Here is a 17,652-nt window from a genome sequence, read left to right on the forward strand (position 1 = left end):
AACGAGTTTAGTGAGAATTGTGAAATCTGCATCCAAGGGTGACCTTGCGTAATCTTCCATTGACATGTGACTTTAATAAGGTAGTTAAGGTATGGAGAAAAAGACAAGTGTTTGTGTCTTGAGTTTTAATTACCTGGCTATAAGATTTGGTATTTCTAATATCTTACTAATATCTGCCAAGAATACAGTAAGTTATAGGTAAATTGTGGAGTCACAGGAATTAAAATTGGTACACCAACTTAAATTTTATGACAAATTCTGAGGTTTAATTTGCAACAAGAAGTTTTAAACGTATGTACTGGAGTATGTATATTTTTGTCCTGCATACAGCAGCTGTGTCCATTTAGCAATAGCCTTTTTGAAAGAAACCACACTGTAATTGATGAAATGGTGAGCAAAGCTTGACTGACCGGAGCATAGATTATCAACCGCTTCTAGCATAGGCAGTTCATACAAAGAATTCTCTTCAGTTGGTCCCAACTCGTCCATGAGTGCAATCATAAATTACCTCCTGTCCTTTGTAGTGCCTTCTGGAGCAGGAAGATAATCAATATGTGCCACTTTATTTTCTGAACATTTAAATGCTTTGTTTGCAGGGATAGACAGGCTTTTATGAAGACAAGAGTCATTGGCCAGAATTTTACTGGCACATCCGCCCGAAGCCAACGGAGAATGCTGTTCTCCGAGCCTCGCCCACTCCCGGAATCGGGGCAGACATGCCGGTAAAATTCCGGCCATTGTATGAGACAGTTGGAGACTGAGCTCAATTCAGGAAATTTAGTATACTATGAGGGAGGATCATAGAAAATGACAAGGTAATGGTACGACAGTACTTGTCAAGAATGGCAATCAAATTGATACACTTCATTCTTCGCAATTAATTGAAATTAATTATAAAATCTTGATTCTGAGCAGCTCACAGAAATAAAAGGGAGGGACCTGGAAATGCTTTTGTTTTTAGTGACAATGGTCTTGAGGAACAGAATGCATGGGAAAAGGGCTGGATAGTAATCATGTTCATGGTGCACATGATATCACATCCACAGAACAATTGCACACTGTGTGTACAAAGGTGATAAATATTACAAAATGGAGAGATGCAGTGATTGTGCCAGAAAAACTGATAAGTTTAAATTTTGGTTAAATGTTCAGGATGATGGCTAAGAAGTGAGATCCATGGATAGCAGAATGGGGTAAAAGAGAAAATAAGATGCAGTATAAGCAGTGAAGCAATTCTTTTCTGAAAATGAGCACAAACTGCAATTGCACAAAAGGGAAATAAAACCATAAGATGTAAGAGTAGAGGCAGGCTATTCGGCCCATTGAGTCTGTTATGTCAATCAAATAGATCATGAGGGATTTGATAATCCTCAAATCCCGCCTTAACCCATAGCCCTTATAGAATCCCTACAGTGCAGAAGGAGGCCATTCAAGTCTCCACCGACTCATACCCAGGCTTAACTTGGATCTCCAAGTATTTACCGTGCTAATTCTCAGCCTATATATCGTGGGACACTAAGGGATAATTTAACTTGTCCAATCAACCTAACCCACATATCTTTGGACTGTGGGAGGAAACCCCACGCAGACACTGGGAGAACGTGCAAACTCCACGCAGACAGTCACCCAAGGTGGGAATTGAACCCTGGTCCCTGGCACTGTGAGGCAGCAGTGCTAATTACTGTGCTACCGTGCTGCCCTTGATCTCTTTACTGATTAAAGACCTCTAACTCAGCTTTAAACATACTTCACGACCCAGCCTATACAACTCTCTGTTAAAGTAAATCCACAGATTCACTGCCCAGAAACATCTGATATGTTCCTTGAATAGACCCGATAATGAAATCAAGATCACAGAATTCTCATGCAGCAGAGCTAGAAATGGAAGTCCTCCATGATTGTGATGTTTTGGTGGCTGTCCATGACCTTGAGGAAGAACTAATGAGAGTTACTTGGTTGGAGAAACTTCGGAGTTTATTCTGATGTGAACCTGATATTTGTCATGTCAAAGGGTCTTCACTGAAGAAATCCTTGCATTTGGGATTTAAGATTAAACCAAATGATAACTAGGGATTTAGAACTAAGGATGCATGTACAGATTATGAGTGACCTCCTCCACTGCTGGAAAAGTAGTCTTTAAAATATTTTTGGCTCTTTTGGCCAAATGTCCATGGGAGTTGACAATTGACATAAAAAGTCACATCTGTGGACAATACTTTTCAGAGTGCCATATTTGTGAAAATGCCCAAAGAGGCAGCAGGTGCAAAAGGAAAACAATAAGGAAACAAAACAAATGTGTGTATGACCTGAATGATGCCTCCAAAATCATTCGTAGGATATAATATTTCAGGGTATGGTATTTTCAGGGTATGGTAAGATCTGTTTTGATGAATACCGGTTGTAATTCTGTAATATTTCATTGGTACTATAAAAAGAAACTTTCAGGTATTTTCATGATGCATGTTGGTAGCACCTCCAGAATTTGAGAATGTGTCATTACAAAGGTTAAAGTAGAATGCAAAATTGGGAGCTGGGCTTGTGGGGCGTTCCATTGTTTAGATATTAAGCTAAATAGATTTGGACCCAATGGTATTATCGCTAGACTAATAATCCAGAAACTCAGCTTATGTTCTGGAGATCCTGGTTTGAATCCCGCCATAGCAGATGGTGGAATTTGAATTCAATAAAAAAATCTGGAATTAAGAATCTACTGATGACCATGAAACCATTGTCGATTGTCGGAAAATCCACCTAGTTCACTAATGTTCTTTAGGGCAGGAATGAAACCAGATGGACCACCTGGCACTGACTTGAGCACCGGAAAAGACAACGGCAAAAAAACAAACAGCCCTGCCAACCGTACAAAGTCCTGCTTACTAGCCTCTGGGGCCTAGTGCCAAAATTCGGAGAGCTGTCTCACAGACTAGTCAAGTCATAGCCTGATATAGTCATTTTCATGGAATCATACCTTTAAAGATAATGTCCATGACACCACCATCACTATCCCTGGATCTGTCCTGTCCCACCAGCAGGACAGACTCAGCAGAGGTGGCGTCACATATGGTATACAGTCAGGAAGGAGTTGCCCTGGGAGTCCTCAACATTGACTCCAGACCCCATGAAGTCTCATGGCTTCAGGTTAAACATGGGCAAGGAAACCTCTTTCTGGTTACCACGTACCATCCTCTTTCGCCTGATGAATCAGTACTCCTCCCTGTTGAACAACACTTGTGACAAGGGCGCAAAATGTGCTCTTGAGTGAGGGATTTCAATGTCTACCAGCAAGAGTGGCTCAGCAGCAACACTATTGATTGAGCTGGTTGGGTCCTAAAGGATATAACTGCTGTGTTTGTGGCAGGTGGTGAGGGAACCAACAAGAGGGGGAAAACATACTTAGCCTCATCCTTATCAATCTTCCGGCTGCAACTGCATCTGTCCACGACAGTATTGGTAAGAGCGATCACCACACATCCTTGTGGAGATGAAGTCCCACCATCACATTGAGAATAACCTCCATCGTGTTATGTGGCACTATCACTCTGCTAAATCGGATAGACTTCGAACAGAACTGGCAACTCAAGACTGGCATTCATGTGGCGATGTGGGCCATCAACAGCAGCAGAACTGTACTCCAGCTCACCTACAACCTCGGGTCCGGCATATACCCCACTCAACCATTACCACCAAGCCAGGAGATCAGCCCTGGTTCAATAGAGAATGCAGGAGGACATGGCAGGAGCAGCACCAAGCACCTAAAAATGAGGTGCCAACTTGGTGAAGCTACCAAACAGGACTACTTGCATGCCAGCAACAGGTGATAGACAGAGCTAAACAATCCCACAACCAAAGGATCAGATCCAAGCTCTGCAGTCCTGCCACATCCAGTTGTGAATGGTGGTGAGCAATTAAACAACTCTCACGAGAGGAGGAGGCTCCACAAACATCCCCATCCTCGGTGAAGGAGGAGCCCAGCACGTCAGTTCAAAAGCTAAGGCTAAAGCACTCGCAGCAATCTTCAGCCAGAAGTACCGAGTGGATGATCCATCTCAGAATCCTCCAGTGGTCCCCAGAATCATAGATGCCAGTCTCCAACAAATTCAATGCACTCCACATGATATCAAGAAACAGTTGGAGGCACTGGATACCGTAAAGGCAATGGGTCCTGAGAACATGCTGACAATAGTACTGAAGACTTGTGCTCCAGAGCTTGCCAAGACTATTACAACACTGGCATCTACCTGACAATGTGGAAAATTGCCCAGGTATGTCATGTACATAAAAAGCAGGATAAATCCAACCCGGCCAATTACTGCCCCATCAGTCTATTCTTGATCATCGGTAAAGTGATAGAAGGGGCCATCAACAGCACTATCAAGCCGCACCTGCTCAGCAATAACTTGCTCAGTGACACCCAACTTGGGTTTCGCCAGGGTTTCTCAAATCCTGATCTCATTACAGCCTCGGTTCAGACATGGACAAAAGAGCTGAATTCATGAAGTGAGAGTGACTGCCCTTGACATCAAGGCAGCATTTGACGGAGTGTGGCATCAAGGAACCTGAACAAAGCTGGAGTCAATGTGATTCGGGGGCAAACTCTGCTGGTCAGAGTCACACCTGGCACGTAGGAAGCTAGATGTGATTGTGGGGGGTCAACATTTCAGTTCCAGGACATATCTGCAGGAGCCCCTCAGGGTAGTGTCCTAGGCCCAACCATCTTCAGGTGCTTCATCAATGACCTGACCTTATGACGAAGTAGGGATGATTGCACAACGTTCAGCATTATTTGCGACTCCTCATTTAGATAGTCCATGTTCAAATGCAACAAGATCTAGACAATATCCTGGCCGGGGGTGACACATGGCAAGTAAATTTCAAGCAACACAAATGCCAGGCAATGGCCATAATCAATAAGAGATAATCTAACCATCATCCTTTGACATTCAATGGTGTTACCACCACTGAATCCCCCACTATCAACATCCTTGAGGTTACCATTGACTGAAGCTCAATTGGAGTCGCCATATAAACAATGGCTACAAGAGCAGGTCAAATGCTAGAAATACTGCGAGTAACTCACCTACTGACTCCCCAAAGCCTGTCCACCATCTACAAGGCACAAGTCAGGAGTGTGATAGAATACTTCCTACTTGCCTGGATGGGTGCAGCTCCAACAACACTCAAGAAGCTTGACGATATCCAGGACAAAGCAGCCCGTTTAATTGGCACCATGTCCACAAACATCCATTCCTTTCACCACCAACGCTCAGCAGCAGCAGCAGTGCGTACTATCTACAAGATGCACTGCAGCAATTCACCAAAAATCCTTAGACAGCACCTTCCAAACCCACGACTACTTCCATCTAGGAAGACAAGGGCAACAGATGCATGGAAACACCATCACCAGCAAGTTCCCCTCCAAGCCACTCACCATCCTGACTTCGAAATATATCGCTGTTCCTTTGCAGTCGCTGGGTCAAAATCCTGGAATTCCCTCCCTAACCGCACGTGAACTGCAGCATTTCAAGAAGGCAGCTCACCACCAACTTCTTAAGGGCAACTAGGGATGGGCAATGAATGCTGGGCTAGCCAGCGACACCCATATCCCACAACTGAATTTTTTTTTTAAATTAGAGAGTGTTACTCCCACCCTCCTTGTTATATCCAGAAACTACAAATAGAAGTTCTCCATGATCATGATGTTTTGGTGGCTGTAAATGATCCTAAGGAAAAAATAATCAGAGGGAAAACAAAGGGAGTTACTTGGTTGGAGCAATTGAGAAGCTTGATTGATCATTTAAATTGTTTGTGCTCTCATTCTAGGCCAGAAACTAGCTCAGTGTATTAACAGAAAATACTGGAAATGCTCAAAAGGTCTGGCAGCATCTCTGTATAGAGAAACAGAATTAACATTTTTGGAACCTTTTTTTTATCAGAATAGGTTTTGATGATTTGTAGTTAAATGCTTCTATTAAAATAGAGGATGTTTTAAAGGCAAATAAAACTTATGAAAACTAAATCTGGAAAATTACCTACTTAATGTTCCATCCTTGGGTGACCTAAGCACACGAAACAAGTTCTAGTCATACTAATCTTCCTGGTATTTTGGTGCAGATCGTTTCTTGGTACTTCTTATGGGTGAAAATGGGAAATGTTGTCCTTTTATCTTAAGAAGGTAGAACAATAAAAATCGGTTTGTTAAAAATCATGAGGTAATTATGGCACAGAAAATACTCTGGCTGCTGAAACACAGATCCTTGTAGGGATAGCAGAGGTAGGATTGCATTTGGCAAATATCTTCAGGGACATTATGTAGAATGGCGATACTGAAGTTAGTATACTAATCATTCATTGTGAAATAAGATTATGAATTGATCATGACAACTTCAAACAAATGGTGGAGAGAAAGGAAATCCCTAAAATTAGATGAGCATATTCAAACCGCCAATGGTTGGATGGTTTTACCAAGAGCTGCGTGAACAAAGCAATGCATAAGGAAACATGGTTGTGTAGTGGTTATGTCGCTGGACTAGTAACCCAGGCTAGTACTCTGGGCAAAAGCAAAATACTGCAGATGCTGGAATCTGAAACAAAAACAGAAAATGCTGGAAAATCTCAGCAGGTCTGACAGCATCTGTGGAGAGAGAATAGAGCCAACTCTGGGCACATGGGTTCAAATCTCACCATGAAAACTGGTAGGATTTAAATTCAATTAATGAAAGAAAATGAATAAAAGCTCATCTCTGTAATGGTGATCATGACATGAAAGCCCTATATAGGGAAAGAAATTAATATCCTTACCTAGTCTCTAACTCTGAGCAGTGTGCTTGACTCTTAACGGCCCACTGACATGGCTCAGTGTAAGGGCAATTAGGGATGGGCAACAAAAGCTGGCCTTGCCAGCAATTCACATAGCTCATTAAATATATTTTTTAAAAATGTAATGTAATGCTTCATATAACTTATGCAAGTTTTTTTTTATTATTGTATATATAAGGAAAGAAACTTAATTATATAGCAATTGGTGCGTGTGTACGTGTGTGTTTGTGCCCGCGTGTATGCCTGTGTGCATGCCTGTCATGATTAGGCTGTTCGAGCCCTTGGCATTGGGCTCTCTGAGATCTAACAGCACGGATTACACTTGTACCATGGGTGAGAGTTTCGTCTTGTTGAGTCCACACAGCAAGTTCCACATTATTACCACTCCACTATGTAAAAAGGTTCTTCCTCACATTCCTCTCATTCCTTAGTCTGTTTAAAATTGCCGGGAAGGAATTGAACATCTCAACCAATAACCATATAGTCATCACAGCTGGTTATGAATTAAATATTCATCTTCCTCAGTACATCCATGCCTTGGTATCTTGCACTCTGAAATATGTTAGCAGTTAGTCCCTAAGTTCTATTTAAACTGTCTAAAATAAATTTGTGTGTTAATAAAATCATTGAAAACACTTCAGTAATTAACACTTGTTTTCCCATATTGCAAATTTATTTTCTTAATTCAATAATGTTTTCACAATCTTTTTCCTTCCCAGAATTAAAAATTCAAACATACGTTATGACCATAGGCACTCAACCATCAGCCACTCAGTCAGACAACAGGATTGATGTTGACTCTGTACAAATGCCACTTGTTTCAGAAACTCAGACAGCCAAGCCACAAATCAATGCTGCGCATGTACAACTATCACAGACTGAGTGCATGCAGATATTTTCAATAGGTAAGTGAATCTCTGGTTCCTGCACTGTAGAAACCTGATTAAAATGATTAAAATCCAATTTTTGTTGACCAAAAAAGACTTTATTTGGTTTCCCAATTGAAGCCCGAACAAGTAACAGCACGAGGGACCTGGGTTAAATTCAAGCCTCAGGTGACTGTGTGGATTTTGCATGTTCTCCCTGTGTCTGCATGGGTTTCCTCCAGGTGCTCTAGTTTCCTGCAACACTTCAACGATGTGCACATTGGGTGGATTGACCATTCTAAATTGCCCCTTAGTGTCAGGAAGATTAGCAGAGTAAATATGTGGGGTTGGGGGAGAGGGCCTGGATAGGATTGCTGTCGGTGCAGTCTTGATAGGCTAAATGGCCTCTTTCTACACTGTAGGGATTCTATAATTCTATCTGTGAAGTATTATCACTTAATACATCCAACCGCGTAATTTAATCAACATCTCGACTTGTGAGGTTGACTATAACTCACACATAAGTTATCTGGCAGACTTGTTTTTGGAGTTGTGTGTCTAAACATAGTGGTTGGATAATGGCTTGGCACAGCGCTGCTCGCTAGCAGCAGAATTCTCTGGTCCTGCCACTGTAAATGGGATTTGCCATTGATGTCATCTCACACCGCCGTGAAACCCACGGGGGAACGTTGCTGGTGGGACCTCTTATGGTGTAGGTCAGAAACTCCAAAATGTTTTTTGGAGCCCACCTGGATTATAGGCTTTGCATCTTGAATTTGGCTAGGATACGCATGACAGGCTTCACATTGATTCAAATGACCCACTAGGGAACTTTCATCAAGCAAAGTTTGTTGAAGAAAATATTCAACAAGTTGCAGCGAGACATTGATAGGATGCAAGACTGGGCGGAGAAGTGGCAGATGGAGTTCAACCCAGATAAGTGTGAGGTGGTTCATTTTGGCAGGTCAAATAGGATGGTGGAATATAATATTAATGGTAGGACTCTTGGCAGAGTAGAAGATCAGAAGGATCTTGGGGTCCGAGTTCATAGGACGCTCAAAGCAGATGTGCAGGTTGAGGCTGTGGTTAAGAAGGCATATGGTGTACTGGCCTTCATCAATCGAGGAATTGAGTTTAGGAGTCGTGAGATAATGTTGCAGCTATATAAGACCCTGGTCAGACCACACTTGGAGTACTGTGCTCAGTTCTGGTCGCCTCATTACAGGGAGGATGTGGAACCCATAGAAAGGGTGCAGAGGAGATTTACAAGGATGTTGCCTGGGTTGGGGAGCATGCCTTATGAGGATAGGTTGAGTGAGCTTGGCCTTTTCTCCTTGGAGAGACGAAGGATGAGGGGTGACCTGATAGAGGTGTATAAGATGTTGAGAGGTATTGATCGAGTGGATAGTCAGAGGCTTTTTCCCAGGGCTGAAATGGTTGCCACAAGGGGACACAGGTTTAAGGTGCTGGGGAGTAGGTACAGAGGAGATGTCAGGGGTAAGTTTTTCACTCAGAGGGTGGTGGGTGCGTGGAATGGGCTACCAGCAATGGTGGTGGAGGCGGATTCGATAGGGTCTTTTAAGAGACTTTTAGATAAGTACATGGAACTTAGTAAGATAGAGGGTTATAGGTAAGCCTAGTAATCGCTAAGGTAGGGACATGTTCGGCACAACTTTGTGGGCTGAAGGGCCTGTATTGTGTTGTAGTTTTTCTATGTTTCTATGTATAGTAAGAAAATTAGCAAAACATTTTATCAATTACAAACAAGAAACAAAACAACCACTATAATGTATAATCCTTAACAAAGATATCTAATGTGTTCCAATCAAACCAAAATTCTTGCCCTAGACAAAACCCTTTAAAAAGGTTCAATACAGCAAAGTCTACTGTTCATGTGATAATGGAAATTGAGTCCTTTGGTTGAAGTCTGTAGTTCTCTGGATTCACTCCGAACAGTTTGAAGACAGGGCAGTTTCCCAATTCACCAGAGAGACTCTGGTCCAGCCCCCAACAACAGCAGATTTTCACCCTTCAGAAAAACAAGAACTTGTTTAGAATTTCCAAAGAAAAGAACAGGGAGAAAGAGAGAGACTTCTCTTTCAGCTTGGTGCTTCTAACACTCCAACTCCCAAAACTGAAACTGAAAATGAACTCCTGTCACCTGACCTGCCCACAGTTTTTCTTCTCCTCCCAATAATGACATAATCTAAGGCTGTGAGCATGAATTTTTTAAAAAATTAATTTTAAAAAAAACCAATCCCACAATCATCACAGACCAGCGAATCCCGCTGGCATGAACGGCCGGAGAATTTTGGCCATTGTCTCAAACACAGGTTCTCACCTGTTTAGAAATGACAGTAGAACAATATGGTTGCAACTTGCAATTATAGCAGGTTTATAGATTATTAGATAGAGATGATACTCAAAAGTTGAAGTGAAAAGATTTCTCGGTAAATGAAGTGGTATCTTGAGGCCAAATTTCCAGGAAGTTGGTTCTCGGGAACAGGGTGGGTGGTGGTGGTCCTGCTATCACTTTCAAGGTGTTGCTATTTACTACATTAAGTACAAATTCTGGGGGCGGTCTTACCAAAAAGATTCCAAGTGCCAACCAAGGGTGAAAATGGGATAAATTTGTGCCTTTTTTTGGGTGACTTCAAAGTTGAATCTTACCTCACTTTGGTAAAATAATCGTGACAAACTTGAAATTCAGCAATAGGAGGAATAGACAAGGCCTAAATTGCCTGAAAGCTGGCTGATAGCATCAGAGAGCGCCATTGTGCATGTGCAGTTTTCTGTGCTCTGAGAGGCCTTTGTAATTGATCATCCCCTGTTCCCCACTACCGCGGGGCTCCATGGCCAATCGCATATCCCTGGTATGGCCCAGCCCCCTTGGCACTACCTGGTGCATGGTGGACACTACCAGGGTGCAAAGCTGGCAGTGCCAGGTTGGCATTGCCTAAGGGGTACTCCCCTGCCTTCGACCTCCTCAATTGTCTCCAAATCTACCGGCGAGGCCATCATGTCTGATCCTCATTGATGGGGACCATATGTGATTCACATCGGAGAGAATCTTCCCTGCTGAGGCCACAGAGGCAAGTGAACCTGGATGATTGCTTGCTTGAACCTGGGAGCTTGCTCATTACCTTAAAATCAACATTTGAATATATTTAAATATAATCAGCATTGTGCCAGATATTCGGTGCTGGTGAGAATCGGGTGCGAACTATCATGGGTCCATCGGCCAGTGGGGCGCAATGGTAAGAACAGCTCCCCGTGTTGTGAATTTCACACCTTTTGAGGCAGCCAGCATTTTTATACTTGAAGGAGTTGCCTTTGATTGTACTTGAGGTGTGGATTTTTAATGCTGTGGCAATTTTGTGTTAGCTGCATTCTTTGCAGTTAGATGTAGAAGATGTTGCCATTATTATGAGATGAGATCTCAATTCACTGGTGGGTTTTAGGTTTTCAAACCGGGCAATATGTTTATTCCAAAAAGAGAGCAAGAGAAGGATCAGACTTCAGCCTGTTTCCTCTGCCGAAGACATTCTTGACACCATCTGTGCCATTTACAACCTCTCTCAAGTACCTAGTCAACCTTGCTTTGAAATACTTCACCCATTGTGTATTTCCAAGAGACTTTTGGTGTGTCTGTCTATGGCAGTCACTATTTCAATATCCAGCATTTTTAATATCTCTTCCTTGGACAGTTATGAGTTTTGATGGGTATCTGGAATATAGGACTCATCTGAAGGTGATTTGCTTGTTTCTCATTTCCAACTAGGAATGTGGCCTTGCATGTTTAAGTAACTTTTTCCATCTCAGTTCAAATTGAAAGTTTCCAGTAAGTTGGAAATTGAAAAATTATATTTTCGATGCTAGCTTGAGACAATTTGTTTATGGGCAGTCCAACAAACTGGTCCATACATGGCTTTTGTCACACTGACATCTTGCCGGTCCTTTCTGACTATGATCTGGTCCGTTAGATGCCAGTGCTTGGAGCGAGGGTCCAACCAGGGTATTTGGAATATGGAATGTAGTTTTGGTAACGAGGAGATTATGCTGCGCATATATCTTCGGAAGAAAGATGTTGCTGCTGCTCCCTATGCTGTTTCTCCCTATGATTTCCTCCCCAGTTTAATACTCTGCACCAACTCTCGTGTTAAAACCACCATGGATGCTGAGTTTGGCTGATCTTGGCACTGCAGCAATCGAAGATTCTATCTCCTTCAAATTGATCTTTCTCTTTGAGGGAAAGTCCCAATGTCCTGAATCGTATGTTTGTGCCTTGAGACACTGGCAAGTTTGGAGACCAGGTTGGACTTTATCCAAACCTCCTCCTGTTTCATGATGTTCTAAGCTGTTGCAACAATCTATAAGAATGTGTATCCAGCATCTGCAGTTTGCCCTTCATCAGCTAGACAAGTCTCACTTAACACATCTATGTGTTGTAATGCATCTATGTATGTTAATATCAGGCACCTTAGCTCTCAATGAAGAAACCTCAGTGTAAAACACTCACCTGATGAAGGAGCAGTGCTCTGAAAGCTCGTAATTCCTAATAAACCTGTCGGACTTTAACCTGGTGTTGTGAGACTTCTTACAGTGTAAAAAGAGTATAGAAGAAATTTGCTTTGGTGTCGAACGATTATGTTTTTTAAATTATTTATGGTTAAACAAACTTTAACCCCAAATGCTTTAATATCGATTTTTGCAGCCCAAAATAAAACACTAATAAAATCAGCCACTGCAGGCAATAAATATACATGTTTGTTTAGGTGGATCAATGAAAGGAAATAATCTGATGACCGAAGATCTAAAGCCAGATGACTCTATAATGGATCAACAACCACAGCATTCTCAGGCAAGTAATCTATGAAAAACTGTACGTTTACATTGTCAGCATTTAGAAAAGCATGTTAGCATTTATTGACCTATTCGAGTTATGGAGTGTTCTCGTATCACAAGCATGCTTTTTAAGATTATTTTAAGAACAGCATGACCTTTCCTTTCTGTACAATGTAGGACTATCTCCAAGCAGATAATTAGGCTATTTAATACCATTAAATCTTAAATTCTTCAGTTATTCTACTTCCACTGATATTCCCCAGATTATGATCTACCTTTTAGCTCCTCGATTTTCACAAATGATGTAAAATATAAGGACTGGTAAAGCAGCACTGGTGGTTATAATGTCAGCAAAGAAATTAGCTTGCAGGAAAGAAGGGCAATCTTCTATTGGCATTTCTAAGAGGAAGAAAATCCGATGAGTAAAGATTTAACTTTAGATTTAGAACTCCAAGCTGGATTGCTGCGGAGTGTGGCAATGCCAAAGCGACACAGGTCACATTGGCACAAGACCAGGAAATTAATTTGCTTTGCAAAATATTTGCATAACATTTTTTAAAAATTAGGTGAACTGTCAAAAGAATGCATTAAGGGTTACACCACCACATAGTGCTTTGCTCAAAGGAACACTTAAAATTGCGAGAGCAAATTTTTATTTTTTGGCACTGCATAACAATCATATTGTTAAAAGGTGCCTAAAAATGTTTTTTATATTATTTGGCTTGTCCCTTTCCTTGGACTTATTTTCCGTTTCGACTGACTAATTATTGCACTAAAATGTGACCCTGTGACCAAGTGAAGGATAATGAATGAATCTGGTTTTCATTCCTGATGTTTCACCGCAGATATTTTCTTCATTCATGAGCGTTACTGGCTAGATATTTTATTGTCAAATACCTTAAACCAATCAAACTAAATCTTAGAAATGCTTTGCTTTCATTACTTTGGCTCAATATGCGAATGCCAGCTCTGTCCTACCAGTAAGTTCCCTAAAGCCATTTATTTTTCTCTTTTAAGTTGCAAATATATCTGCTTCCAACATCCATTCAGGGAGTACATTCAAGATCATAACTCAATAAATAAAAATGTTCTTGTTTCCCCCGAATATCCTCATGATCAGATCCTGAGTAGAGGAGGGAGTAACACACTGCATCAATAAGATGCATCCAAATTTGACTCAAGTATAAGTCACTTTACTACCTTTAGAACAAAATGAGCATTTGACCCAAACATTGGCATATCAATCATCTGTACCCATAACTGATATCTGGGATTAGGGGGGTGGGGTGAGTGGAGGCGTGGTAGGAGTTGCTTAGAAGAATGAAAAGTGACATTGTTGAAACATGCAAGATCTTGAAAGGACCTGACAGGGTGAATGCTGAAAGGATGTTGGAGAGACTAAAACTAGAGCACATTTTAAAAATAGGAGGTTGTGGTCACATGATGTGAGGAGGGGTGGCTGCATTTTTGTGTCTCTGGAGCTACTCATCTTTTAATCCTCTCTTTTATCCTAATGCATGATCTATATTTAGTTGATCCTGATGTATATAATCTATGCAATATTTTTGGAAAATCCTGGTTACCTTTCTTGACTGCGGGTAGCCAAATTAAGTTGAAGAAATCCTTCTTTGTGAGATGCGGTTGGAGCTGACTTGGGTGGGGCCTAGTTCACAGTGGCAGTGCTAGTGAATAGGCCCATGCTCAGGAGATGCGGTTGGCACCAATATGAAGACCCTTTTTATGACTAAAAATGGGGAAGATGTATTCTGCTCCCCTGCACAGATTGAGTGCTCAACACAACAAATCCTACAGAGAATGAATGGTGTGGAGATGATAATCTTTCAGTCAAGAAGGTTTCCTTGATGAAGGCTCACCTTCAATCCTTGGAAATGATGGTGTGTCAAAAATCCTGTTTAAGTCAAGGGGACATGGCTGGACGAGGATTGTCCATGAGCTAGTCTCCCTGGGAAGAGGAAGAGCTGTGGTAAGGTTTCTGCTGATTTTGAGAACTGGCTGCTATGCTCTTGCTCCTCTGGGCTCTGGAACGATGTGGAGATGCTGGCATTGGACTGGGGTAAACACAGTAAGAAGTCTAACAACACCAGGTTAAAGTCCAACAGGTTTATTTGGTAGCAAATGCCACTAGCTTTCGGAGCGTGCTGCTCCTTCGTCAGGTGGAGTGGGAGATGTGCTCACAAACAGGGCATACAGAGACACAAACTCAATTGACAGAATAATGATTGGAATGCTAATCAATGCTAATACAGCTAATCAAGTCTTAAAGTGAGTGGAGAGCATTAAGCACAGGTTAAAGAGATATGTATTGTCTCCAGACAGGACAGCTAGTGAGATTTTGCAAGTCCGGGCAAGTTGTGGGGGTTACAGATAGTGTGACATGAACCCAAGACTCTGGGACTCTGGCAACTCTGGAACGACAACATGATGGTGGAGACTTCAGTAAAATTCTGAATGATTCCTGGATGTTCCTCGATGATACGGTCATGGCTTTGGCCTTTTCTAACTCCGTGGATGGCTAATAATCCTGCAGTTTGTTGTTAATCCTGAACTTTGTTCCCTTGTGATTTTACTCCTGATTAAGTGATGTTGTCTTTTATTCTGGTAGAACATGTTTTGATCACAGTGGGTTGAGTTTATTCTTTTCCCTTGCCTGTTATCCTGTAAATTTGGGATCACTATCTCTTATATCCTTGTTGATGGCTCTTCCATCGCTGTGCTCCAGGGGGCCTTGATTCTCTGGCCAGGGGCCCTTTTTCTTTTTTCTTGTCAGGGAGTGCACTGAATGGGTTGGATGGTTTAAAGGTAGTGCAATGTATATTTAAGTGTTTTTTTTAATCTCCTGTAATCCTTGCATTTGCACAGAAGGAGTACATTCTTTTACAGTATCCTTTGCTTTAGTTATAAAAACTAGAAGCAGGAGTAGGCCAGTTGGCCCTTCGAGCCTGCTCCGCCATTCATTTTGATCATGGCTGATCATCGAATTCAATCTCCTGATTCCCCCCCTTCCCCCCCTTCTCCCCCCCCCTTCCCCCCCCCCCCTTCCCCCCCCCCCCTTCCCCCCCCCCCCTTCCCCCTTCCCCCCCCCTTCTCCCCCCCCCCCCCTTCTCCCCCCCCCCCCCCCCCCCTTCCCCCCCCCTTCCCCCCCCCCCTTCCCCCCCCCTTCCCCCGAATATCCCAGTAACGCTCATGAAATCCAACAATGTTTTGGCCTCAACCACATTCTGTGATAGTGAATTCCATACATTCACCACCCTCTGGATGAAGAAATTTCTCCTCACCTCAGTTCTAAAAGGTTTACCCCTTATCTTCAAATTAGGACCCCTGGTTCTGGACTCTCCCACCATTGAGAACATTCTGAATCTACCCTTTCTAACTCTATTAGAATTTTATAAGAAAGAATGAATAGCGCTACAGCAGGATGGTGGGTGGATAGGTATATGTAAAAGTGGTTATTGTGGCCTTAAGTCTTCATTTTAGTTAAGGAAGAAGCCCTCCCAATAGAACTAGTGGTGTCATTCTTTTCTTTGTTTTTTTTGTTAGTTATTTTGCATCTAAGAAATCCTGGTGCAGGCAGACTAAATATCCTGGCGTGGACAGGACTTCTTTTCCTTGGCATTGACGCTTCTGGTTGTTGGGAGTGTGGGGCTGGTGTGTGGTGATGCATGCCCGAGCGTGGTTGATAGGTCTTTGAGTTTTGAGTATCTTTGGACTGGTTTCCTGAGGTTACTTAACTGGATAGGCAGAGTTGAGAGCTGCCTGGTTACTTGTTTGGGAAAGGCGTCTTCTTTGTATGGGGGTTCCCTTTGTAAGAAGTCTCACAACACCAGGTTGAAGTCTAACAGGTTTATTTGGAATCAAAATTCCTGAAAGATCACTACCAATGCCACCACAATTTCCTCAGTTATCTCTTTTAGAACCCTGGGGTGTAGTCCATCCGGTCCAGCTGATTTATCCACCTTCAGACCTTTCAGTTTCCCCAGAACCTTCTCCTTAGTGATGGCCTGTGTCCCCTGACTCTCCTGGGGCTCTGGCATCCCATTGGTGTCTTCCACTGTGAAGACTGATGCAAAGTAACTATTCAGTTCCTCTGCCATTTCTATTATTATTTCTCCAGCCCCATTTTCCAGTGGTCCAATGTCTATTTTTGCCTCTCTCTTACCTTTTATATTGAAAAAAACTCTTCCTATCTTCTTTTATATTACTAGCTAGCTTACACTCATATTTCATGTTCTCCCCTCCCCCCCCCTTATTGCTTTTTTAGTTGCCTTCTGCTCACTTTTAAAGGCTTCCCAATCCTCTGGCTTCCCACTAATCCTTGCCACTTGGTATGCTTTTTCTTTTCCTTTTATGCTGTCCTTGAGTTCCCTCGTCAGCCATGGATGCCTTGTCCTTTACTTAGCATGTATCCTCCTCCTTGGGATGAATTTCTGTTGTGCCTCCCAAATAACTCCCAGAAATTCCTGCTATTGCTGTTCTACTGTCTTCCCTGCTAGGCTCCTTTTCCAATCAACTGGCCAGCTTCTCCCTCATGTCTTTGTAGTTACCTTTATTTAATTGTAATACTGTTACATCTGATTCCAGCTTCTCCCTCGCAATCTGCAGGGTAAATTCTATCATATTGTGGTCACTGCTCCCTCAGGTTTCCTTCACCTTAATTTCCCTAATCAAGATTACCTCATTACACATCAACAAATCCAGAATTGCCTGTTCCCTAGTAGGCTCTATCACAAGCTGCTCTAAAAAACCATCTCTTAGAGATTCCAAAAATTCCTTTTCTTGGGATCCACTACCTACCTAATTTTCCCAGTCCACCTGCATATACTCCATATACCATTGATTCAACATAGAACAGTACAGCACAGTACAGGCCCTTCGGCCCACGATGTTGTGCCGAACCATTTCCGAAACCAAGATCAAGCTATCCAACTCCCTATCATTCTAGTGTGCTCCATGTGCCTATCCAACAACTGCTTGAAAGTTCCTAAAGTGTCCGACTCCACTATCACAGCAGGCAGTCCATTCCACACCCCAACCACTCTGAGTAAAGAACCTACCTCGTACATCCCTTCTATATCTTCCACCACGAACCTTATAGTTATGCCCCCTA

General features: G+C 42.4%; 1 protein-coding gene across 1 annotated transcript in view; it reads left to right on the plus strand.

Annotated features, from left to right (window-relative positions):
* LOC144510452 (uncharacterized) overlaps positions 1 to 12,558 on the plus strand; it is a 73,163-nt gene extending 60,605 nt beyond the window's left edge. Inside the window, exons 10-11 of the mRNA XM_078239895.1 lie at positions 7,536 to 7,721; positions 12,458 to 12,558. Coding sequence (XP_078096021.1) covers positions 7,536 to 7,721; positions 12,458 to 12,558 — 287 coding nt within the window. The remainder of the gene's footprint in view (positions 1 to 7,535; positions 7,722 to 12,457) is intronic.
* Positions 12,559 to 17,652: the final 5,094 nt, after the last annotated feature.

The sequence above is a fragment of the Mustelus asterias genome, chromosome 23, assembly GCF_964213995.1.
Source record: "Mustelus asterias chromosome 23, sMusAst1.hap1.1, whole genome shotgun sequence".
Taxonomy (NCBI): domain Eukaryota; kingdom Metazoa; phylum Chordata; class Chondrichthyes; order Carcharhiniformes; family Triakidae; genus Mustelus; species Mustelus asterias.